The 26,110-nt window shown below is 40.8% G+C and overlaps 2 protein-coding genes across 3 annotated transcripts in view; both read right to left on the bottom strand.

Annotated features, from left to right (window-relative positions):
• TNFAIP8 (TNF alpha induced protein 8) overlaps window positions 1-18,637 on the bottom strand; it is a 55,820-nt gene extending 37,183 nt beyond the window's left edge. The window contains exon 1 of the mRNA XM_059873822.1: window positions 18,562-18,637. Coding sequence (XP_059729805.1) covers window position 18,562 — 1 coding nt within the window. The 5' untranslated portion in view covers window positions 18,563-18,637. The remainder of the gene's footprint in view (window positions 1-18,561) is intronic.
• Window positions 18,638-20,205: 1,568 nt separating this feature from the next.
• The window catches only part of DMXL1 (Dmx like 1), a 76,424-nt gene continuing 70,519 nt past the window's right edge, over window positions 20,206-26,110 (bottom strand). For both annotated transcript variants that reach the window (XM_059836719.1, XM_059836720.1), the window contains 3 exons: window positions 25,586-25,638; window positions 24,306-24,523; window positions 20,206-23,888 (listed from right to left, as the gene is read on the bottom strand). In XM_059836719.1, the coding sequence (XP_059692702.1) occupies window positions 23,664-23,888; window positions 24,306-24,523; window positions 25,586-25,638 (496 nt within the window). In that variant the 3' untranslated portion in view covers window positions 20,206-23,663. The remainder of the gene's footprint in view (window positions 23,889-24,305; window positions 24,524-25,585; window positions 25,639-26,110) is intronic.

The following is a 26,110-nucleotide window of genomic DNA, read 5'->3' as shown; positions in this document are numbered from 1 at the left end:
CACTGTGACAAGTGGCACAATACATGCCACACACTACAGTGGCCCAATATACACGTCACGGATCACAAGCCTTCGTGAAAGGCACTTCATTCAGGCATACAACTTGATGCTTGAGAAACAAAGCTGAGCTCTGTCAAGTACTGAATGCTCAAAAAAACCCCTTACTCCAAAAACTGACATGGAGAGGATCAGACACCCTTCCTGAAAATATCTCAGAATCCAAACACACTACAAAATTCTCATAAAATTCTCATATGCAGATGATGATAATGATGATGATGATGATAAGGATGTAAGGCTGAATAATTTACATCTGTAATTTAGGAAAACTTCAAAATAGCATCAATAAGGGGAACGGGAGAAGTGAAAAAGTGATCTGACCAACTACTACTGCCCCTTGGCTTACAGAAGCACTCCAGGTAATGGAATGCTTTTTAAAGAGAGGGTAAACAAATGGAAACATTATTCAGAAATGGCTGTCTCAAAAGGAGGTGATATGAAAACAACTTTTTATCTTCTCCAATTCAGACATCATATTAAAAAAAAAATACATATATATATATATATATAGTGGACAACGGGTGACTATTAATACCTAATTGGACACCCAAGTTGTTAGAGGAAAAATTTTAGCATGAAGTACTTGAAGGGGAAATACCAGACTAAAAGAAGCCTTTTTCTACAATTTGGGTGAGCCTGAGTCTTTCAATGTATCTAAACAAAACATTGGAAATAGAACTTGGCTCAAAAGGATGTGAGCACTTGTGAGGTGTCTCCCAGGAAGCTGAGAGGTGTCCTGAACAGGAAAAGACAAAACACACGGGGAAAAAAGGAACAAATCAGGGCAGGGTTCCAGTGAAATGGGATACAGACCAGTGTACCTAAGCACAAAGTCAGATGGAGAGACTTCCACCAACACAAACTTTTAAGCATTGCCTCCAAATGAAGTGGTTGCCCAATTCCCAACCCTCAGACACTTTATACCCGCCCTGTTCCTTCCTTTCACCCAGCCTGAGAGCTCCCTGTGGTAGCAAAAGCATCTGTTTAGCTTCACAACACATCAGATTGAAGAATTAATTCACAGAAAAAGACTGCTGGGGGGAAAATAAAAAAAGGCTAACTAATCTCATGATTGAGTTCCTCATTCTGATGAACATGAAGGTTTCTGCTGACACAAGGAAGGAAACAATACAAGCATGGGAACAGGACAGCATGACATTTTTGGCAGCAGAAGGGGTGTGAAATCAGTGCCAACTGACTTGAATCCTTCAGCAGAGAGGATATCATCCACTGGAAACAAAAGGAAAAAGACCTGTGCCACAAGATCATGACAAATCAACCAATCTGTCACTGCTCGAAAAAAGGTAAGTCAGTAGTAGTGAGACACACAAGACACTCATCTGCATACAAAGGATGATACAGACACTTGGTATGTGACTAAACAATAAAGCACAGCTTCAGCTCTCCTACAGAAACTTACTAAAGTCATAAAATGTGTGGGCTTAAGGATGCCTTGCTTTTTATCCTGTACCCAAAGTCATGCATCACAATCCTTTAACCATTTAGAGACCACATAGGTCAAAAACATTGTCCTGGTCATCTCTTTCCTTTTCTGAGGCTGAAAATTTACTAGGCCACTGCATCTCCTTCAGTTATGCATCCCTTTACTGCAGCAACCTTTCCACTGGTGTCTGTCTGTCATGCATAATCCTGTGCTGCTTGATTACACAGAGGGTCCTGCGTTTGAAACAACACTCACACTAAACACTTCTAAAAATACTTCTGTTGGGTGCCCTATTTCTCAGCCCAGTGTCCCATTACCTTCAGTCAGGCGTTGCAGACACTTGGCAACAGTGGGCATTACTAGCCCTCAAACCTAGGTTTTTACCAGCCCTTTTCCTAGGTGCACCACATTTGTTTCTCTCTACCCAACCTGACAGATTTTGACCGTCTCAAGACCCAAATCCAGGTGAACATGATAATGTCCCCAGCATGGATGTCATTGCATCAGACTTGCCCATCAGCACTGGTGGCTGATCCCATTTATTTCATCACCCACCTCTTTCACTGCAAGACACACGATTCTCATGTTGGAGAAGATAACTCCAAAGCCACTCCCAAAGTGCTCCCAGGACAGTATTCACCCCACAGCTTCCTTTGAGGCTCACACACCTACAATCTCAACACCTAGTGGTGCTTGAAACGCTGCATGTATAATATAACTGAGCTTCTCTCCTTCTAGGTATTTATCTTATTAAACTGGGTTTTCTTCATCCTCAGGCCAACTCTAGATGAGCAGCTACCTCAGCAGTGTGTGCTGAGAACAGTGCTTAACTTGAAACAAGGATAACTTCAAATGACCAGAGATTTTCTACCCTGGCTCTTAAAAGCTCAAATGGCTGAATCCTGACAATGTCTGCTGAGGAATTGTACAGTTTCTCACATGCAGAAAGTGAAGGAACCAAACGCAATGCATCTCCTCCTGCTTTAGTTACCACTTCACAGCTTTAGTTGTGTACCAGGACCTCACCAGGTCCTCCCTTAGAGGACCTTACAGCTCCACATGCCTTTGAGCTCCAAAAGCATCTGCTACACCATCACAAACACTGCTCAGAGCAGCTGTCATGGCTAAGGAAGCATGAAGGAAAACATGTCTTGCCACATGTCTGCTAATAATGAGCATAAGAATCTGCTAGTCATGCAGCCACGTGAGCCTGCTGGTTGGTGCCTAGTCTTAGAACCTTAAAATCATTCAGGGTTTAAAAGATCAATGAGCCCAGCCTCCTTCCAAGCTGTACCAGAAATGCTGCCACAAGACACCAGTTAATGCCAGCGTGGATCTATGCCTGTGGCAGCATGAAAACGCCTGGCAGAGGAGCCCACCTGTCTCTCTCTAGCAAGAGGAGAAGAGAAATACCATGAGCAGTGATTCCAGCAGAGACTCCACCTAGAGGTGTTATTTATGACAGATGTGTATGTATGCAAAGAAAATCAAACACTTGCCTGCATTGCTCAGGAGAGCATGATTCAAACCAGGGGAATTGCAAAGGAGGAATGTAGCAGCCAAGGGAAGGGAGTGCACAGCAGGCAGAAGGGTTTGATATATTTCCTCTTTCAACCAGCATGCTCATCAGACAAGACCTCAGCCTGTGAAAATATCCAGGGTCTGAGTAGCAGGTCATGGAAAGAATTATTTTAACTCACAAGACGATATGAAGACAAGTGAAAGTAGACCAGCCACAAGACAAGTAAAACTGTACTGGAAGCCTCCAACACTGGAGCAAATCCCCCAGCTACCTCTGTGAAGAGTGAAAGTGCCTGTGCAGAGCTAAAATTAGGTTTGGCCACAACATGAGATGCAAATGCTTGCTACATGGGCACCTGTGATTCACAAGGCAGGCTTTTTCCAGCTATTCTTCCCAAAGCACAGCCACCACCTTTGGCCTAACGAAACCAGTATGAGTGGGCTCAGGACCAGGACAAAAGCTAAAAAGCTCTTTCTTACAAACCTTATTTTATCAAAAAGAATTAGAGGAAGTCTTAATTAATAAAGGTAAAAATTCCGTCAAGTGATTTCACACTAGCAGCATAAATATTAGCAAAAAATATTTAGTGATTGTCCCTGGGTTGTTAGAGATGAAACACCAGAAAAGATTTTCTATGACTCAAAGTGAATACCATTCAATATTAATTAGAGAACAGCAGTGAAATTCAGGTCCAGAAACATTAAAATTGTACAGTCAGCAAAAACCAGGAAAATTGCCCATAATGAGTTTGATTCTGATTAATTTGGTATTATGAAAATAATTTTTAAGTTAAATTTCTTTAAATATCCTACTCAAAATAAAGAATAATTTAGTAAAGTCATAGACAGTTTTTGACTTCTGCCATGTTAAAAATTATTTTAATAGGCTTAAAATATTGTATACTTCATTTATTTCAGGAAAGAAGCTTGAAAAGTGAGGGGGTTTTCTAAAGAACCTATTTGAAAAACAATGAAAAGAGAAGAATCTGAATGAGAGCAGCTGATGACTGCAGCATGAGAGCTGGTTTCAGCCTGCGACTGAAAAGCTTCTGCTGGTTTTAACATGCACCATGGGAAGCAGCCTCTCAACAGCTCCAGATTCCTGGCTTCCAGCTCTCCAATAAGGAAAGAAGTATCAGTCACCGAGGGACTGGGCTCCTTGCACAGTCTCTGCAACAAATACATTCATTATTTTGCAAGTGGGCTGACACAGCTGCACATGCTGGAATGTGGTGCAACTCGCCATCTCTCATTACCGGCAAGTAATGTTAGCAAAATTCAGTGCTTTTGAAACAAACAAACAAACAAACAAAACTCTCTCCAAAGGACACTCTGTAAAATTTCCCTATTATATGGCTGTTGACAAGGCACACTTCCTTACAGCTGTCTGGTACTAGATGTTGCCGTCAACACAAGGAGGTGCTTTAATGCTATTCTGAGATAGTGCTAGAATTTCATTCTAAGCTACACAAATAACTTGTCAGCAGAGCAACAAATTTCCATAATTTTACCTCTGACAAACAGGTTCCCAATCTACATATGCTACCCTAGCAAGCATCTAAGGGCTGAAAGTGCTCGCTTCCCATGGCTGACAAACAAAACAGGGGAGGGCTGACAAACAAGGACAGAAGGGGTGCATTTTCTTTACACATAAAGAGAAATTTTAAGGGAAAAAAATCCCCCACAAAACACCAAAATAAGTAATACTCATAAAAATACAGAAACAATCCAAGAATATATTTTCTGAATGTAAGCAGAGAAAACTCAGTTCCTCTAAAGAAGCAGTACCCTGCACTAAACTATTTTTTTTTTAATTATCTCTGTAGATGACACATTTCTATGTAAATCATCTAGAAATCTGATGTAGATTTCATTTTTTCCCCCATAAATTCCTAAAGACTTTCATGATACCAGAATTATCTGGAAGTTTCACAGCAAAATGTTACATTAATTAAGCTTTGTGCAAATGCTGCCTTGTGTCACATTAGCTAAGAACACCTCTTTTTGGAAATGAGACTCTTTCAGTTGCAAGTCATTCTAAGCAGGGAAAAAAATCATAATAAAATAATAAAATATATATAATATATTTTAATAAAATATAATATAAGATATAATAAATTATTCCTTGAAACTTCTTACTGGGATGCAGTGGGTTGGAGTCAAAGCCATTGAGGCTGTCCCCTGGCACAGATGCACAGCTACATTCACTATTCTCACCCTACCAGTCTTTCCCAGAGGATTAAGGCCATGCATTGTTTTTCATAACATTAGGCAAACTATCCCTGAAAAGAACACAGACTGAAAGCAGAATAATTTGGGACTTTCATTTTAGGGCCTTCCCTTCTTCCTTTCTTTCTTTCTAGAACCAGCTACTGCCTATCTGTAATGTTCCAGCTGCACAGATTGCTGACAGAGCTGTGAGCTGTAAATATGGTCAAGTGCAGGCAACAGAACCAAAACCAGGGAAAACTGGATATAAGCTGGGAGTGTGCCCTTGGAGCCCAGAAAGTTATCAAAAAGCATCAAAAGCAGTGTGGCTAGGAGGTCCAGGGAGGTGACCCTGCCCTCCTACTCCCACCTGGAACCAGCTCAGGGACCCCCAGCATAAGAAGGATGTGAACCTGCTGAAGAGAGTCCAGAGGAAGCCACAAAAAGGATCCCAGGACTGGAGCACCTCTCCTGTGAAGACAGGATGAGAGGTGGGGGGGTTCTTCCCAGAGAAGAAAAGGCTCTGGAGAAAACTTCTCTGAGGTTTCAGTGCTCAAAGGGGGATTAAAAGAAAGAGGAGGAGAGACTTTTTACCAGAGTCCATGGCGACCAGACAAGGGGTTTTCAGCGGAAAGGGGGGAGCTTTATACTAGACATAGAGAAGAAATATTTCACCACGAGGGTAAAGGCTCTGGAACATGCTGCCCAGAGGAGGCATGGATGCCTCGTTCCTGTGAGTGTTTAAAGCCAGGCTGGAGGGGCTTTGAGCAACACAGCCTAGTGAAACATGTCCTTGGTGACTGTGGGGGCCAGGGCTAGGCCTAATCTGCCTTTGAAGGTCCCTTCCAACCCAGGCCATTCTATGACTCTAAAAAATGGGAGCATACAGCCAAGGCATACATTTCAGCATGCTGAAATTACTCCAGGCACTTTCCAAGTACAGGCATAAAGTTTGCTTAAAAAGTATTTAAAGATCTACGAATGAAAATGTAGGTCTGAATATTTTGAGCTACTTTCTTCATTCCAAGAGTGATACGTTGAAAGGACAAGGGAAAAATTAGATTTTGGGAAGAAATTTAGCTTGTGGACCCGAGAACAAAAAATCTTTCATCATAGTAGTTTCTGTACATTATTCATAGAGGGGAGAACACTGTTCAGACCTACTACACTTACTTGCTGTACATGTAACTGCATGCAGCTGTTACAGAGAAATTTAGAGAAACCTGTCTGGATTTGTCACTCTGGGGAAAAAAAAAAAAAAAGAGAAGAGATATGAATCATAGGCAGAAAAACAACTTTTAAAGCACATGGCACTTAATGAATCAAATCAATAAATAAGCATTACAAGTAGATGTCTGAGAAACATTCCTGTGTATAACAAAGTTTAGCGTGGTGTGAATTACCTCCTAAAATGTGTAAAAAACCTGATGTTGTGTAACAAAACTATCTCGTAAAATACTAATATTACCAGTTACTGAAATTTCCTCACCTGAATAATGGCAAAACACAAAAGAAATTACATTCTTCTCTTTGACAGTTTGGAAGGAAGCTTTACCCCAATAAAGAAATATGAACTCTTCCAATCATGTAAAGCAAAGGAATTTAAATGCCACAGAGAGAAGGTTCCTCCAACAGATTCTTTTCAGCTTGGTGTCAAAATAACAACAAAATAAGCTTGGTGTCAAAAACCAATGTCTGGAGCATATTTACCCTGCTTTATAGTCAGCAGCACTAACTTACTTACACACCTCCACTGTCAATAAGAGATCTCAGGTACTCACAGAGGAACCCATTTTCCTTCAGTGATGATTATTTTTTTACTGGGACAGATAGGACTGCCTTTACCTGACATTACTCAGGTATCCCCAGGGGGTTTTCAGGAGAAGAGCATGGGAAAGAAGAATTAAGGACAAGCTCTGCATAGAAGGAGCCCTTAAAAAGAGGAACTGTGAAATTTGCTAGTCAGACTAAACATCCATATGCACATGTGTAGTGCCAGAGGTACTACAAGATGAATGGGTGTAAAACTAATCTGTTTTAGAGCACTCAAAGAAGAGGGTACAAAGGGAGCAGGCAAGTTGTTGACAGAAGTCTTTCCACAGTTTTGAATTTTATCTTCTTATTTCACTAGCTTATGTTAGATTAACTTCATTAGTTTATCTCCCCACCTTCTCTCAGCAGTTGGACTAGACTGCAAAAATATTGTTGCTTTAACATTTTTTCTAAACTACGTGGACTTGTGAATCTCCTCAGGATTCCCATTTTAAGTAACAGAACCACTCTGTCAATGTCTGTTTATAGGCAAAAATTATGACTAAATTATGCATAAATAACACAACTTGAAATAATTTAAAGGGAGGGGGGAAAAGATGTTATAGTTTTGAAGCACTTGACTGCTTTTTAGTCCCTTGACGTAATCTTGCATTGGGAGTTTCAAGATTCAGATCCAAAATAGGAGTTAGTTTTGCTGTAAGACGCCACACACTGAGTACTACAGAACAACTGCTGCACAATAACTGCATTTGCACAGACAGCTACTCCCATTTCAAACCTTACTGTAAGCCAATATTTTCAGACACAGGGGCACAAACTTTGGGATACAGTCACCTAAGTGCTGTGCCTGCTGCAGGCTTCCAGACTTCCACAACTTGCTCTGAGGCCACTGATGGAGAAGGGAGCAGACGATGTTATAAGGTGCTTTTCAGCTGAGAAGTCTAGCAGGATGTAGCAGTTTTTTGCATGTTTTATTTTGGAGAGTTACTGTTTCTACAGTATTTTTCTCAGTAAAGAGGGTTGAGAGAGGGATGGGGGCTGTCCAGAGACCAGGATTTCCCAGCTCTGACTACTGAAGGGCCTCTGCTAGCAGGATGCACAGCTTTCCACAAGCAGCACTCACGCAGAGCCTGAACACCATAATTACAATATGGTCTTGTTTAAGGTATAAACAAGCTTAAGGCGTGTTATTTCCAGGGTTACACTGCAGCAACACTAAGCACCTCAACAAATTGCTTCCAAATTAGTCAGGCCCAGCAGTGCTGCCCTTGAGGGAACTTCAGTGGAATTTACCTGAGCAGAAGAAGAAATCAGGCGATGCCCACAGCTCCTCACAGCGCCAGCGTGACACCAAGTGACACCACCTGTTTATTTGCCTCCGTAGCCCGCCCAGCCCCATGAGAGATGAGATCTGCACAGGTCACCCACCCAGCACAGGGGACACAAACACTCCTGTCGGGTTCCACACCACTGCTGGGGGCAGATGGCTCCTCAGGCAGGGAGCAGCCCCACGCTGGGGACACGCTTCCCAAGGCACCCCGTGTGATGTGCCTGGTCCCTGAGGCCACCCCAGACGAGGTGGGATGCCCATGGCCAGCGTGGGGCTTCAGGCACTTCTGCTCCACGAGCCCCTGTGGCCTGCAGCACCAGAGGTCAACGCAGCTGTGCCCCAGCTGTGAGCTCCTTGTAGTGGCACAGGTGGGTCTGACAGCTTTCCTCCAGGCAAGTGCACGCTCCAAAGTGCTCTAGAGACAGCAAGTCTTCCATGCATTTCATTTTTACTGGGGTGCTCTCAGCTCATATCCACAAAAAAAAAAAAAAAAAAAAAACCACAAAAAAACCAAAAAAAAAACCAGAAAAGTTTTAGTCCACTGATTCTACCACTGTCACAGAGCAAGCCCTGTGACTGAGCACAGAAAAAAAGCTGCATGATCACATAGTTTCAGACTGTCACACTGAGTATCTAAACTACCTCTCTTCCATGAAGAGTCTTTGACAAAGACCTCTCCTCTGCCTGGCACTGTTAAATGTTTTATTATTCAGCCTATTTTATTATGGTGTTACTCAGTTGCTCATATTAAGAAAAAGTAAAGCTTTAAACACACTTTTTTTGCTCTTCAGTCTTTTGTTTTTCATCTCAAGGAGCTCATTTAAGCTCCTCAAGGTTCTTCTAGTCCTTATTCCAGTATTTGATTTGATTCAAGTTCTGAATTTAATCCTCCTAGCTAATAACTTATTCCTTTGCCTATCTGTTAGTTGACATTCTTCTCCATTAATGTATTTATTGCCATCAAGACTCAGAACACCAGCTTTCAGACTTGTGCTGTAGCTATTCACTTTTTAGGCAACATTGTTTTAATACAAATAAAATCGAAATAGGTCACAACTGCCTTTTTAGCTATGGAGTTCTGTACTACCTTTCTCACATACAGTTATGAAACTTGAGAGATTATTTTATGCTGCATGCTGCATTTAAGCCTGGCTAGAAGAGAGGCCTGCTTTCCTGTAATTTTAAACCTATATTTTAAAGTCCACTGTAACCCCACACTCTCCTTCCCCAGCCTCAGTCACATACACATAAATTCTTGTGCTTCAGCAGAAAGCAGGGCTGGTTTTGTCACATGGCTTCCTGTGTACAGAACAGCAGCTGAACATGCTCTGGTTTGGGCATTTAGAGGTTTTATAGGTCTGAATGCTGATTCCCCATCAGGTGGACCCAAACATTCTAGAGGTTTTTTTTTTTCAATACACCCTCTTCTGTGATCACTGTGATTAAATACCTGGCTTGATATGCAGAACTGGGTACTCCATGTAAAGCAGGATCTTTACACCAATACAGTTTGGGTGTTGTTTTTTGGGGTTTTTTTTAAAAGCCTTAAGTTTTTAATCAAGTAATTAGAAAAATGAGTATGCTGAAATGCTAAGAAACTTCTAAAAAACTACAGGTAACAATAAACAACTTGGACAAAGCCAATCTGAAAACTCTGGCAAACAACCAATGTTTAGGGATCCCGGATGAGATGGACAGCAGTGTCCATGGGCTGAGGTCAACAGCAAGGACCATGTCCTGTGCTTTTCATCTTTTGGTGTTGCCTGGAACATGCTTTCAGCAGATGGATCTTTTTGTAGTAATTCAGGCTCTCCATACGATCCAATGTAAGATCTGAGGGAGAAGAAATGTATAAACTGCAAATCACCTGAGATTACATGTGAACACCTCACAGGAATAAATAAAAATGCATACAGTATTGTACCCCCTATCACTGACCTCACATTCACTATTGCCCCTTATCCATTCCCCAGTAATCCTCCTGGTATTAACAACAAAACTGACATTTCAAGAGACTTTAAATCATCCACCTGCACATTCAAAACCACTTGTACAGCAAATGCTGCTGGCAAACCTGCACAAAAGCATTTGGTCGCAGTCAGCATACTTTCTGCATCACTGACCAGTGTGGTGTTTTGCAGACCAACACAACACAAATTCATTGTTTGGATTACACAGATTTTTCTACGATTCAGATGTTAATCACATTTATACTATTATTCAGCTCTACCTGTAAGTTCTAATAAATTTTCAAAAGCTCCAAACAAAACAAAATTTGAATATTTCTTTTTCTTTAACATGAGAGTGATCTAATACACTGAAGTACTACAGCTTAATGGAGAACAAATGAAGTAAATATGCCTGGAAATATTCAATTGAATTCACAAAAGTAGCAGACAAGACCTTGATATGAAATGCATGGCAATACAAGGGTATCATATAAACAGTTTCTAGAATGAGATCTTCAAACAAGAAGAAATTCTACCCTTCAATATGCTGTCAAGAACAGGACCAAAAAAAAACCTAAAAAACCAATCTGGCAGCTACACAAAACGATTAAGATTCCTACAGCAGTGCTTATAGTAACAGATCTGTATTGTTTCATTATTTCATCAGAGAGGAGGCTAAAGCATCCCGTAATTTATACAAAGTAACTACAAATACAACTCAGTACACAAGAAAATAAAACTGTAGTCAAACAGAGCAAGACTTCCCCCTCAGCGTGTTTAAATTATTCTGAAACCACTGGAAACCACCACAGAAGATAGAATCATAGAATGTTAAGGGGTGTGTTAATGGACCTTTAGGATCAGGATGAGCTTTCCTATTCCCTGTTTCACTGTATCCTAGCCACAATAAAACATCTAAACATAAAAGTTATCAACTACCTTCTTCTAACTTGACCTGCAAACTTCTGGACAGCTAAGAAAACTTCAAGGCTCCAAAACATGCCCACAATTGTCTCTCTTGCTCTATCCTCTTGTCCTCCTTCCTGAATCTTTTGCAAAAAACTTCTACTTTTTAATCTCATAAAAAACCTAATTAATTTTCACATACCACTAAACACCACTTAGCTGCCTACAAAATCATTCCAGTCATGCCAAAAAGATAACAGAGCTGAAAGTTCTAGCAATACTATAAATAAGATCAACTCTAGACTACTTGAGACACAGATTTTATGTCTGGAATCCCAAACACTACAAGCTGCAGGCCCAACAGCAGCAAAATGTTTTTCTCCATATCAAAGACATTAAGGTAAACAATGTTTTCTCAGAAGAAGTTTTTTTTTTTATTAAAACAGTCCCGCAGTTAGCCATAAAGACAGTACTATATACATCAGGATTAAACAAAATCTTAGTATCAACAGTTACTGACAGTAAAACATCAAGATGAGCTAGAATTAAAAAAATAAATTGCTAAGTAGTTGTTCATTTTTGTTTCACCTTATAAAGCAAAAAGTAAAAATCATTTGAAGTGCATCTGATAAAGTGCAGATTTTGTGTTCTGAATGGAGGAAGAAGGATGTGGAATGAGCTGAAGGTGGGCAAAAGTTCTTCCACAGAGCCTGAAAATTACTTAAATACACTAAGGAAAATGGGCTAAGCATATATACAAAACAAATAATCTTCTGCTGAGAAGTGGAAGGATGTCATAAACAAACACATATCTAATTATGAATACTCCAAACCAACTCAATAATCAGGGCTTAATTACAGGCCATTTAGCTAGGCTTTCCTTATCTAGCTTTTTAATGCATGCACATACTTACCACTCAGAAAGAGCCATCTGCAGCAGATGAGTCAGAAAGGCACTGGTACCTTCTAACACCAAACCAATATTTCTCCACATTCTGAAACCACAGTAGGTAAAGACCCAAAAAACCCCAGCTCCCAAGTGTTTTGCAAAAGATGGGAGGTATGGTTCTGCTACTGATTTCATAGTAGCTAACCATGATATACAAGAGGCAGCTCTAAAAGGCATTTCATATAAAATGGTGATGCTTTATTGATAGCAATTCACATAGCAGCAAATTCCTCTCTCTTCCCCAAGGCAAAGGAACACCAAACTGCCCTTCGTAGCTGCCAAAATAGAACTACATGTTGGTTTTGCATGGCCAGGTTTTGGTATTGGGGGCTACAGGGGTGGCTCCTTGGAGAAGCTGCCAGCAGCTTCCCCATACCTGGCAGAGCCAATCCCGCCAGCTCCAGGATGGATGTGCCGCTGGCCAAGGCTGGGTCTGTCAGGAATGATGGCAATGCCCCTGACCAAACACATTTAAGAAGGAGAAAAAAGTTATTGGGCCGATGAAAATGTGCTTTTCACATAGCATATTTTGTGAGAGGAGTGAGAACGTGTGAGAGAAACATCTCAGCAGACACCAAGGTCAGTGAAGGAGGGCAGGAGGTGCTTCAGGCGCTGGAGCAGAGATTCCCCTGCAGCGCGTGGTGCAGCCCATGGAGAGGCAGCTGGGCCCCTGCAGCCATGGAAGTCCACAGGGATGCAGAGATCACCTGCAGGTCATGGAGAACCCTGCTAGAGCAGGTGGGTGAGTGCAAGAAGGCTGTGAACCCATGGGAGGCCTGTGCTGGAACAGGCTCCTGGCAGGGACCTGCAGACCACTGGGGAGAGGAGCCCATGCTGGAGCAGGTTTCCCGCTAGGACTCCTGTCCATTTGGGGGACCCACGCTGGAACAGGACTGACCCCATGGAAGAGTGATCCACACTGCAGCATTTTATGTAGAACTGTTGCCTGTGGAATGGACTCAAGCTGGAGAAGTTCCTGGAGAACTGTGTCCTGTGGGAGTGACCCCATGCTGGAGCAGGACTCCTCTCTCTGAGCAGTGGCAGCATACACGATGAACGGGCCATAAACTCCATCCCCCATCTCCCTGCACTGCTGGGGAGAAGGTAGAGCTGGGAAGGGGGTATGGGTGGGGGGAAGGTGTTTTTAACACTTATTTTACTTCTCATTATCCTCTGATACTGTTTGGTGGATGACCTCTCCTGGTGCTTATCTCAACCCCTGAACGTTTTGTTCTATTTTCTCTCCCCTTTCCAGTTACCAGGGTGAGTGATAGAGCAGCTTTGATGGGTGCCTGGCAGCCAGCCAAGGTCAGCCCACGACACACTGGAATGCTTTCAGTAAGTCAAGAGGCAGTTATTTACTTCGGACATTGCAATAAAAAAGCTGAATCATATTTTAGGATCATTTCACTATTTATAGCTGCTGGGGATGGGATAAGCTCTCTGCTATACAGTGTACGATTTATGGATAAAAAGGATTTGTTGCAAACATCACTTTTCGAAACTGGAACACAGCAGAAGATTCATGGGCCCAGACATATCCTTTACTTTTATACTTTCCCATATAAAGCTTAACATTTTCAGTGCCCGTGTCCATCAGAAACCAGTAGAGATTATTTTATCCCCATCCCATCAACAATATTCCAGTGATAGCAATGATCCAATGACCCGGCTGTGTCTCAGATTTCTGCAGAACTGGCAAAAGCAGGAAATCACACTTTTGTTTTTTTCAGAACTGAGTGAGAGCAGCAATACATTCAGGCTGGAGGTGCTAGTTAGCACATACACCCAACAGACTTCTGACAGAGCATGCTCCTCATCACCTGAAGCCCAATTTTTAACACCCTTTTTTTTCAGAGTTGTACAATTAACTTCCAGAACTTCACCCACCTGTACTTGCAGGTAAAGTAAATTCTTTAGATAAGTATAATATTCTGCAGTAATGCCATCATACTTTAGGTAGCCCAGTACTATGCACCAAATTGGAAGTGGGCAGCACTGGAGTATGAGAATGGGGTTAAAAACAACTTACTTCAGCTAGAAGTTAAAGAGAAATTCCTCTTCATGGAATCACAGTGGTTACACAACCCATATTGCACAATCGGTAATTTAAATGTGCTAATATTTTGTCTGATAAATTTCAATTTAGCATGTATTTGGATAAAATTATTGTCCCTTTCCTAAACACTTTTTTACCTAATAGGCACTTTTTTTTTGCCTCACTGGATCACTTATTATTACTTAAAATGCCTTTCAAGACAACCAAATTACAACACTATCTGTGTGTCATGTATATGCTGGAGAGGACAATCAGTCACAGGTAACTAATGGATTTTATTTCCACCACCAGAGAGATGTTCCAGCTTCAAAGTTCAAGAGACAAATACCTTAACAGATAATGACACGCGGGTATGTGCTTCCTCTGTTTGCAGCTTGTTTTTCTGCTTCTCTTAAAAGTTTAATATAGTCTTTGCATTTACAAGTAGGGGAATAACATGGACTACAGTTACATGTTTTTCTTCAGTTATTTACAGTTCACCCTGAATATAACTGACCCCCAGTAACTTCTGCAGACAAAACACCAATCAAGAAAAAAATTTATTGTCTGTAAAGATACTTAGGTCAGCTGGAAATTTAATTTATAAGTACCAAAGACGCTAAAAGAAGCAAGCATGTAAAATCTTCAACTATAGAAGCCAGTTGTCTTTAAAACAGTTTGCTTTGCTCTGCCATTTCCTGAATTCCTCTCAAGACCTCCCTAGCACGGGCACACTATTCAGACATGCTCCAGTACTACAGCAAAAATGAACCCATTAACTGACTAAGGTTTAAACATACCACACAATAAAAATTTTGCAACTGATCAGGTAATAAATATCAAACTGCAAGGTAAATGTAAGTTCCCCGGTCCGTTCTGGGGTCTCCAGACACAGGTACAGAACAGACCAATTACTCAGCTGCAAGCACAGAGAGCCCAGCCCACTGCTCACACACCTCCTTTGGATGGTTTAACCACCACCACTCGGGTCAGCATGTACCCAAAAACTGCCACCAGCCACAGCTGCACCCAGCCTGACTTCCATAGGCCAACACTACTGCACTCCCACACTCTTCACTGCATCATTCCATAAACTGGGAGAAAAGGCTGGGTTTCAATGTGTCCAGTTTTGTTGATCCCACCCTCAGCATACATCTCATCAATGCCAGGTAAGGGTATTATCATCAAAAAGTCATGTAACACCTTTTAAGCCCCTGCAAGGTTTGCTCAAGGACTGAGACATTTACTATCCACTAATCTGTATTTCCAAATAAAAACGTATTGAAATTAAGGAACAGCTTTCACTCCTGTAATTTAAAAGCTATGCATTTTGTTTAATACACCATCTCACACACCTGCCTTGCTACAGAGATTCCTGGACCCACCACACTGAAATGAAGAGAGAAGTGATGTTTAGGCTGGAAGTGACAGTGTGAACCGTCAGTTCACACAAGAGCACCTGAACCACAGGATTAACAGCTTCTAACACAAATCCTGTATCTCACACTCTTCCCCTTCTTTGAGACTTGTTAGAGATGCTAGGAAACAGCCAAGTGCTGCCACTGCTCTGCAAATTACACACCTCAGTCTCAGAGCACAGAGCTCGCTTCTCAGTGGAGGTGAGGTCAATCGCTAGGTTAAAAAAGGAAATTCTGGTTTGAGCAAAACATTACTTGAAAAAGAAAATGTAAAACTGCTGTGTGAAACCTCTTGTTCACATGCTTAACTGAAAAATGCCATCTTAACTTTCACTTGAACACACGTAACATTTACTCTGGGTCTTATGATCTGATGACATTGGAGGCATAAGAGGAAAATAACCCATGTAATTTCAAGCCATAGTCACTTTCAGTGATTGCAAAGCCTGTATAAAATAAGGAGGCCTAGAATTTGCACTACATTACAGCTGAAGAATGTTGTAAACATTTTTATCACAAATAGAATTGACAGCATGGCTGCTCATGGCTGTGAGTAGATGGACACAAAAAAATCCCCCAGACCAGCCCAAAAATCTCCCCAAGTTACTTTGAAATTAAATCATAGCTCCTGGAGCACCACAGTTTGCGTATTGATACTCCAAACAAGAGCAAGAGCACTAGAATCTGTCAAGTTGAGATACACGTTACAGAAATTTGTCTCGACATTTTTCAAGGTATATTTGTACAAAGAACACTTTCCCTACCACAAAATTCTTCCTATACACTTAATTTTCAGTAAAATTTTGTTTTGTTCATCAGTTCAATCTGATTCACAAAATGTGACAAATAGAGTGTAAGAAATTTGTCAGTGGGGGGAGATGAAAGTAGTTTAAATGATCAGTCCAATACAGGGAAAATATAAAAAATTACAAGAAACCTACCTACAAAGGCAGTGGGAAAAGAATGACAAAAGGAAAAGAAGCACAGTACTATCTATCTGCCTTATGATTTATCTTAAACATGTAAGAAGCTGCAACCAAATTTAACTAGAACATAAATACATAAATAAATACAGAAAAAAACTATGAAAAGGTACTACCAACCTTTTGGATTAAGTAGGTAATTTTAAAGGATATATACAATAGTAAGATTGTGACAAATACCATTTGGTGCCTTTTTTTCTTCTCATTTTTGTACTGTTCATGTACAATGATTAACAAAAACCATAAAGGCAAATTCTAGCCCAAAACCTCTATTATGAGGTAAACTCAAGAAAAATATCTGCATCTTGGAAGAAAATTCATCCTAAGATATATCTTATCTCAAACCAGCCGCCGTTTACATACCATAAATTGCTATTTCAGTATGAGTTTTGTATAAAACTAAACTGTAAGGATGCATCATCTGCTTTAATGCTAATTAGGCGTTTTGCTCTCCATCACTTGGAAGACTTGCCTTGTCATACCAAAATACAAAATTGACCAGAATTGAGATTTGATTATCCGCTCACCTTTTTCAAGCAGCAAGTATTATTCTTTACCTAGCAGCAACTATTTAAAGAAAACTCAAAAGAGATAAGCCATGAAGCACACTGAAATCTAGGTTTAGTCAGACTAGGTAAATTACTATTTAACGGAAATTAGCAGCTTCCTGTTGTCAGGGCAAACAGCGAGCAACTTCCATTTCAAGCTGCGGTAATTTGTGCTCCTGCAAAGATCTGCACCATAACTTCTACTTCAGTAGTGTTCCAGGTGAAATTTGCTTTCAGGCAAAGTAGAGACACACCAAATGTACTAGAACGTTTTAGTTAAAGTACTAAATGCAAACGTACTAGAACATTTCAGTTCCTTGTTCCTACTTCTAAGCATGTTCCAAGTTCACAAAGTTTTGTCTTCCAAATACAGGGCTCGGATCTCTTTCCACGGCAACACTCCTTCTCCCCTCCAGACTTTTTTTTTTTTTTTTGGCTCCACTGTCGATGCTCTTTCAAAGAAAATTTCCTATTTAGAGCTTACCAAAGATAAACAGGATTGGCAGCAGTCAACCCAGCCAGTGAGGGTGAAAACGACTGCTGGGAGAAGTTTTGACCAGGCGATTTGTAAGGTCAGCGGTTTCACTGAGCAGTTACGAAAAGGAGCGTAACTGAAACAAGACACGGGCAGAGAGGGGGAAGCATCACCCGGACCGTGTTTCGCTTTACCCGTGGTCAGGTAAGATTGCGAACGTGTACCTCTGGAGACACACAGAGGTGTGGAAGGTCTGACCATTCAGGTTTCTAAAAATGAAAAATCCAGGCTGAACTGTGATCGCTTTTGTAAATATGTATGTATGTGAATAAGTATGTAAATAGATACAACTGCAGGCGGAACTTCGGCATTTTTGCTAGTAGTATTTCAAAGCCAAACTGGCACGTCTCAGAAAAGTTTCTTTTACCACCACCGTGCAGACTTCAGCTGCATCACCACGCCCGCCTCTGCCTCAAGAGCTACAGGTCAGCCCTGAGCGCCCCGGCACACGCGGACGCGGGGCACGGCTCACTCCGAGTGAAAGGAGAAACATTTCTGGGAAAACAGCGAAAAAGCTAGCCTAGGAGGAGCGGAGGAGTTTCGGTATCGCAGAGCAGAGCAGGGCAGAGCGCCTTCACCCAAGCACATCGGCGGTGAGGAAACTCTCCCCGCGTGGTTCCGGGCAGCTCCCACCTGGAGCGCGGCGCCGGGACCCACCGGGGCAGGAGGCGGCAGCGACCCGGCCCCAGACCCAGCCCATTTCGCCCCCCGTGCTGAGCCCGGCGTTCCGCCGGGGTCACGGCCGGGCCCCAGCCCGCCCCGCCGCCGCTCTCGGCCGCGGCTGCCGCGGGCGCGCAGGGCAGGGGCCGGGGCCGTCTGGCGCGGCGGGACCGGGACGGGACCGGGGCCGGGGAAGGGGCCGGGGCCGGGGCCCCGCGGAGCGCAGCGGCGGCACTCACTGTGTGTGCGCGGCGGCAGCGGCGGGGCCGAGCGGAGCGGGCGCGGCGGCGGCGGCGGCAGCGGCGACTCGGGGCTCCCGCCGGGACCGGGGCGGGGCCGCTGCCGGCCCTGCGCTCGCCCCGGGCCGGGGCGGGGCCGCTTGAGCCCCGCACAGCCTCTCGCACCAGCGGCAGCTACCAAACCCTACATACAATCGTCTGTATCTACCGAGCCGCATGCAGAGGCGGTATAAATTTTGGCAGCAACTTGCTGCCAGCCTGACAAGATACATCTTCTACTCACGCCCTCTGTGTGACTCGCGTGGGGGCTGCTAGGAGTTAAAGAACAAGTCTTGAACACTATTAGGGCCAGAGAGGAGGGGGATTTGTGCCAGGATGGTGTTAATTCCAGGCCTGGTAGGGGCAAGATGTGGTTAGCAGAACCCTGTCCGTACATCTCCGCTGGGACAGACTGTGAAAAGCAGCAGCTCACACACCTATCGACAAAGAAAAAACATCCCACGGGCCGGGCAGACGGCCTTTGCAACCACCAAGAGCCTCCAGAGTTCCCGCCGTGGGTACCAGGAACCTGGGCTGTATAAAGGCAATACTGCTTAATGACCTAGGGGGAGGTTAACAAAGCTTGGAAAGAAGGATGTACTACTGATAGCGGATACAAAAAAATGCCAAATTCACAGACTGCAGGGACATCCGGCAGAGCTCCCAAGATAAAGAAGACACCAATAAATCCAATTCAGCAACCGTGCTACAATCATCTTGACTGGATAAAAGGTAACTCTGGTGGGGGAGATTGCAACCACCTGCTCATAGCCCTCTGATCCAAGAAATCCATTGACTCAAACGAAGAGAAACAACTAGTTAGCATAGGAAGCAATGGAACCATTAACCAATAGAAGACAGGATACTAACTAGAGAACTTTGCAACTTGTAGCCAATAAGCATGGATTCCTTTGTTTGCTAAAACACATAGTGAAAAAATTTCATAGTTTTGTCTTATGTACCCAGCACCCCTTCCTGCATAGAACTTCACAAAGAAGAATGAATTAGGCCCCCCACCCCACCACTGAGAAGCCCAGGATGAAAAAGCACCAACAGGACACCACTGGATCTGTGGATGGTGACTGTCTTCTGCTGGCACTCTCTCTTTCCCCTAATAAAAGCTACAAATAAAGTCAGCATTGTTGAACTGGCATTTAATCTTATTTGTCCCTTAATTTGGGCATCTCTCATTACTCAGATCATAACAGGTGCATTCATACTTGTACCACTGCTAGAGGTGGCAACATAGAGGTAGATGAAGTTCCCCAAGACCTTCACAGGTTTTCAAGCTTAAATGAAACAGGATAGGGGAGTCAAAAGTTAAGTTGTGGCAGACAACAGAAAGTACCATCAGCCTCATTACACTGCAAAATAATTTCATTTTGCCCAGTTCTGTTACTGATACATTTAAAAAAAACCAACAAAAAACCCACAAAAAACCACATAAAAACAAATCCCCCAGCAACCAGTCCCCTCCCAAACACCAAAAAGTTAGAACAAGGAAAGATAAAGCATGAGACCAGAAGATAGTAAAAAAAAAAAAAAAAAAAAAAATCATGCATATTTTAGACCTAGAAATTGGAGGAATAAGAAACACTGCAAAACTTGTTAAATCAATATCTTTATTTTATAGAAAGTAGTTTGATCCATGTGCTGAACCTGCCATTAGCGATGGTTTTGCTATTTTTAGTAAAAATAAACATTTGAAAATAACTACCTTGGAGAATATATCATCTCCAAGCTTAATTCCCCTTAATCACTGTTGCTTTTTTCATAACTATTGCATCTAATCTAACACTGGGTGCTCGTAATAGGAAGGGGGTACCTAGTGTAGGATATCTCCATAGTTTATTTCCTGCAACTGGTTCTGAGGTTCCGAAAATGCAGTAGAACATCTACGACCTCACCCTGCACCACCTTGGCACAGTACAAAATCTGCAACTCTTCCACCTTTCTCCATCAATGTCCTGCAATGCCAGCTGTCAGCTGAGAATTTTCTGATGTAAAGTCACACAGCAAGCCAGTTTAAGTACCTAGATGGCCAGAGTTTTAACTCTCACAAATTGCTGAAGTAATCATGAAGAACATGTGTCTAAGGTAACGGAATCAGTTAGCAACATAAGAATGACATGCTCTGACAGTAGTATGTACTGCTACAAAGACAAACAAAACTCACAGCTCCCACTCTATGATATTTAAAAGGGACATTATCAACTACAAGCTAAATTATTTTGTCTGGACAGAAAAGTATGATTGATTAAGCAGTGGCAAAAGCAAATTTCACGTTCAATTTGTGCACATGGCTACTGTAAGCCCTGGGACCTCTGTAGGCACTAGTACCCTTATGATTGAGTAACTTGCATAGCAACAGGGAAAAAGCATCAATTGCTGGAGGACAGAAGTCAGTGGAATTTAAGGGCAACAGCCAGAGGGTTCTGAGTTCAGTTCTTCTCCAATGACTAGATTCAAAGTTGAGAGTGTCCCTTTAAAAGTTTCACATACAACAGAATTTAACTCATTTTTAATCCATCATTGCAACTGATAATTTGTCTTACAATAGTTAAACATCAATGAACAATACACAAGCGAACAACTGATTTGCAAATGAAATAGCAGCAACATGGAACTCTAAGAGGTTGAGTTTCTGCAGGATTTATTGTAAATATTATAAAGGTGTGGCAAATACATTGTGATTTTACATAATTTAGTTTCAAGAATAGCTTATGGTAACTATAAACATTATTGAAAATGCCTGGTCAAGGTCAGTACTTTTCTGGTATAAGCGTAAGTTTGCCAGGATTTTTCAAAGTGCAGCTTTACTCAGAAAAATGACAACATTGTATGTCTTGGCAAATTGCATTTAAAATCTGCTCAGCTTGCAGATGGTAAGACAGCTTTTTTTGATTGCCAGTATAACAGATTTGAGCTTGAAGTATTAAAGCTAATGAGATATAAATATTTAAGGACAAAACATCAAGGACATAATTATATAATACTGCCATGATTTCTGCACATGTAACTTTGTTAGTTCAGTGGGTGTATAAAACTGAAGCATGTATATAAAGCAGCTACAAAGTCACGGTTTCAGCTGATTCTAAAGCAGTGTGCTACTATTTATCCCACTGTTTTCCTTCTTCCACAAGAATAAAGAATATTAGAAACTCAGCCACAGAGCAGACAACTCATACTCATTGGGCAAGTCTATTTTGTAAGGTGGTGTCACTTTTAGTCACTTTTCTGGTCCATCACTGTACTTAAACTGTTTTGAAATCACGTTCAATTTCAATCTCTAAGTGTTAAGGAAGAACAATTACAACTGAATCACTGAACAGCTGTACCACTTTGAAATGCTGTCACATGTTTCTTCATGGCAAAACATTCACATTCTTTTTATTGCACAATTTGAAAATTCAGGTTATGTGCATAAAAACCTTCATAGTGTTTGCACTGCAACTTGCGAAACATACATTTAAAATGACCTTAATACATTTTACAAAATCTTTTTAAACAACTTTATATTCTTAAGATAAAAGCATCCTGAGAATGTTACATAGTTCATTATACAAGCCCTTCATTTCTGCTATGCTTTATTTATCCCCATAGTTTCTAATTTGACAGGTTTATTTTACAGTTAATATCTTGGTGCTATATTTCACAAAATATCTTTTAGCAAAAAGTACACCATTGGCATTCAAGTAATCCAGCCTCACATCTAATTTACATATTAAACCTTTGTCAGACTCTCAAGTAAGGAAAAGTAAACCAAAATACATACAGAAACAGTTTAGCTGACTGAAAAGAAAAAAAAAAAAAGTAAAGGCCTTGTGCATTAATAATTTGGTCAAATATTTAAGTTACGCAGTTTAATATTTTGGCAAAAAGAAAAACCCTCTACATCTATCCTTCTCAGTTTGTTTTCTTTCATCTGACACCAGATGTAAACATAAACATCAAGAAAGAAAGACTGACAGTGTAGAAGTACTTTGCTGTTGAACTGCTTTTTCCTTTTTTAAAGTAGTTAGGAAAAACAGACAAACAAGAATGTAAGTGCTAAGAATGGACTATCTTTGGGCTAAATAAAAGTCTTACTGGAAAAAAATGTAAAAATAAATTAGGTTGGGTTTTTCTTTTATTTCCACTACAAACATCTAAATAAATAGTCTGAAGAAATTCTAGTGCCATATCCTAAAGCAGTATCTTCCTGTATCTTTTTGATCAAGTCTAAGGCTTCACACATAATCTTGACTATTTTACTAGGAAGATATCCATTCATATTTACATTTTACTTTTGTAATGGGAGTGTTCAGGGTTAAAAATATATTTATTTTTAAAAGGTCAGCCTGCCATCCTGATGGCAGTGATTCAAGCTATAGAACAGAAGACAAGCTACAGAACATCCTTCAGTTTCTTATACTCTAGATGAGAGGAAGGAGATCAGGCAAGTTAGAGAGGTAAACAGTCTGGATTTCAGGAATGGAGAGAGAAAGTGTCTCATTATATGAATGTCTGCATGACCAGGACTATTCACTCCTGGAAACTTTGTTTCTCTTCTGCACATAGGTATACATTTTTATTGTTAGCTGACTAAACAAATTGAGAAGAGAGACAGTTATGGTTGCCACAGTGAAAAAACATTACCTAAGGTTTCCATCAGGACTGACATGCTTTTACAAGGTGGCAAGGTGTTGAATACAAGCCGAGGTCATGCTCAGATGATACACTCCTGGTGAGAGTGTAACTACCTCAAAAGGAAGAATAAACCACTTCAGCAACGTTTTTATAAATTATAACTATGTAATTTGGAGTCATATTTAGCCTTTCATTTTAGGCAATGATCAAAATCTGAAGGACCTTTTAATCTTTAAGGCATTAGTGCATCAGGGACTAAAAGCTCCAGGTAATTAATAAATAGGGGGTTGGGGGCAGAAAGGGAGAAAGGAAAAAACCCAAAACATCTTTGTATCACAAGCTATCATTGTGCATCTGCTTTGTTGGTTAGTTCCAGGAAAAATATTTTCAAGGATGGCAGAAGGGGAATGTTATTCACTATTCTGAGAAAAACATTAGATCATAAACTTCACATCATTTTTTAACACATCCTTTAAAGGGCTAAATCTATCAGGCAAGATTCTCATCTTTACTGTTCCATCAGCACCACAGGAGAATATGTGATTTGCTGGTCCTGTTTCAATTTGCATGACTCCTGTCCCAATGTTTCTGAAGAGAGACTGTCGAGCATGCTCATTGATGAAAGTGTGAAGAAGAGTAAATGCAGACAGACTCCATACCTGGAAAAGCATCAAAACATCAATCTCTTATAAGGAAAATTACCATGATCTTAGAACCATCAACAGTGAATTGTGCAGGAATTGCACTACATTTTGTATTTACTTTTCTGAAACTAACTGTAAAAGAAGAATATGTAGCAATCTGTAATGACACATTTATAGAATACTAGTACTCATTTACTATAATAAGCAATATAGAGAGACACTAAGGTATCACTAATTAAAAGGAGGACTGCATTAAGAAGAGGTTAAGGCTGACATTTCATAATTAAATTAATAAATGTGAAAGTCAGATTTGTTCTGAGAGAACAGATGCAGAGAACAAATGTAGTACATATGACATCTGATTGTTCCACACCTGTACAAGATTCTTTCTGAATGTACAGAGCACCTCTGCTCCCTCCCCCTCATTAATACCTTTATGTTGCCTTCAGCAGATCCTGTGACAAAATACTCTTCTGTAGGATCAACAGCAATTGCTTTGACTGGAGAATCATGACTCTGGAGTAACTGTTGCTGCTGCTTTAGGCGAAGATCAATTACACAGGTAAAGCCTTTTCTGCCTCCAGATATCAACAGCTGGTGTTTTGGAGCATATGCCAGCACAGTTGCTCCACTATCATGACAGATAAAAGCTGAAAGCCAAAGGAAAGTAATTCAAATAAAACACTGTACTAAGCTGCATTCTCCATCAACCCATAGTAGTTCAAGACAGTAGCAACAGTGACTTTGATGCCGTAATCCAGCTGACCACAACCACCCCACTTATTGCAGTAACAATATAGATGTAAACCCAGGTTCCTATCAGACATTTTGAAGCTAAAATATTCTCAAATTAAGCAATTAAAATCTGTATTTACAAAAAATTATATCCTTTTATTCTATCCCTGTGTAATCACAAACTATTAATTCTTGACCAGAAACAGATTATTTTAATAATCTACTATCAAAAGTAACAGATTTAAGTCATATATGCCCATCAGAAATTCTTCCTAAACTACTTGCACAAATATCTTGCAAGTTTCCACTAGTCAGTTTACTCCTAATTTACTGCTTCTTATATTTATTTGGATATGCCAACTCCCCTAAATGAGTGGGAAAAGCGAATGAAAATTACAATTATCAGAACACAGCTTGGTATGCTGTACTTGTAGTTCAAAGGGCCTATGAATTTACATTTAGAAATTCCATATGTCTCTCACGTACACTTAGACATTCACCATACTTTAAATACAAGGAGTTCACAACTCTCTGATCTCAAATCCTTATTTCAGATATTAAAATGCATTTCTTGTATTACTTGCAACAAAGTATTAGTAATAAAACTAATGAAACAGAGCTAAATAATTTTTGCACCCCCAAAATCCAATTTAGAGGAGTAACTGTTCTGAAGCAGAAGCTTCCCAGAGCCTTTTAAAAAAGAACAGAAATATCTGGCTTGCACTTGTGGTACAAGGACAGAAGGCATGCAAAGGAAGCCGCTCATGTCTATGAAACCAATCATGCATATAGAACACCAAGCAATTTCTCAAGAATCTGGTTTCATACTCCCACTGGTGCACTCACACAGACTGGTGAAAGATGTTTTACTGCCAATGTTAAAATTACTTTCCACAATAACTCTTCCATAAAGACAGACTCACAAATACACTTTTTTATACTGTGGTCAAACATTTTCGTTGTAGTATTTTACTTACCATGCACCAAGCTGTTTGTAGGAGAAACCAGAGTATCCCAAAGACAAATATTTCTGTAGAAAAAAACATGGCTTAATTCAGCAACACAAGTTCTGAGGTATTCTGAACTCTTGAAAAGTCATCTGTACCTTAAAAGGGTTGTTTCAGGCATAAAGCACTGTAAAGTAGACTCTCAATGATGATGTCTGAGCAGACCCTAAATTACTTCCATAGTTTATCATACGCTGCAGGAACATGCCTTCTACACAATTATTCTACAACTGGCTATTTCCATAAAGCATTTATGTTAACAATTTTTGTAGTTTAATTTACAGAAATGTTAGCAGGTTTTGGTATTTTTTGATCAATACTTACTCATGAAAACAAATGAGAAATTAAGAGCTATGCAAATTCCCTAGAGCTATACAAATAATTTATGACAGGTTCATGTGTGTAGAACAGAACAGAATAGTTCAGCTGGAAGGGGCCTAGAAGGATCATGTAATTGCCTACCTGACACCTTCAGGGCTGACCACAAGTTAAAGC

This window comes from Haemorhous mexicanus, chromosome Z, assembly GCF_027477595.1.
Source record: "Haemorhous mexicanus isolate bHaeMex1 chromosome Z, bHaeMex1.pri, whole genome shotgun sequence".
In the NCBI taxonomy this organism is placed as follows: Eukaryota; Metazoa; Chordata; class Aves; order Passeriformes; family Fringillidae; genus Haemorhous; species Haemorhous mexicanus.
This window is presented reverse-complemented; position numbering and strand designations above follow the sequence as displayed.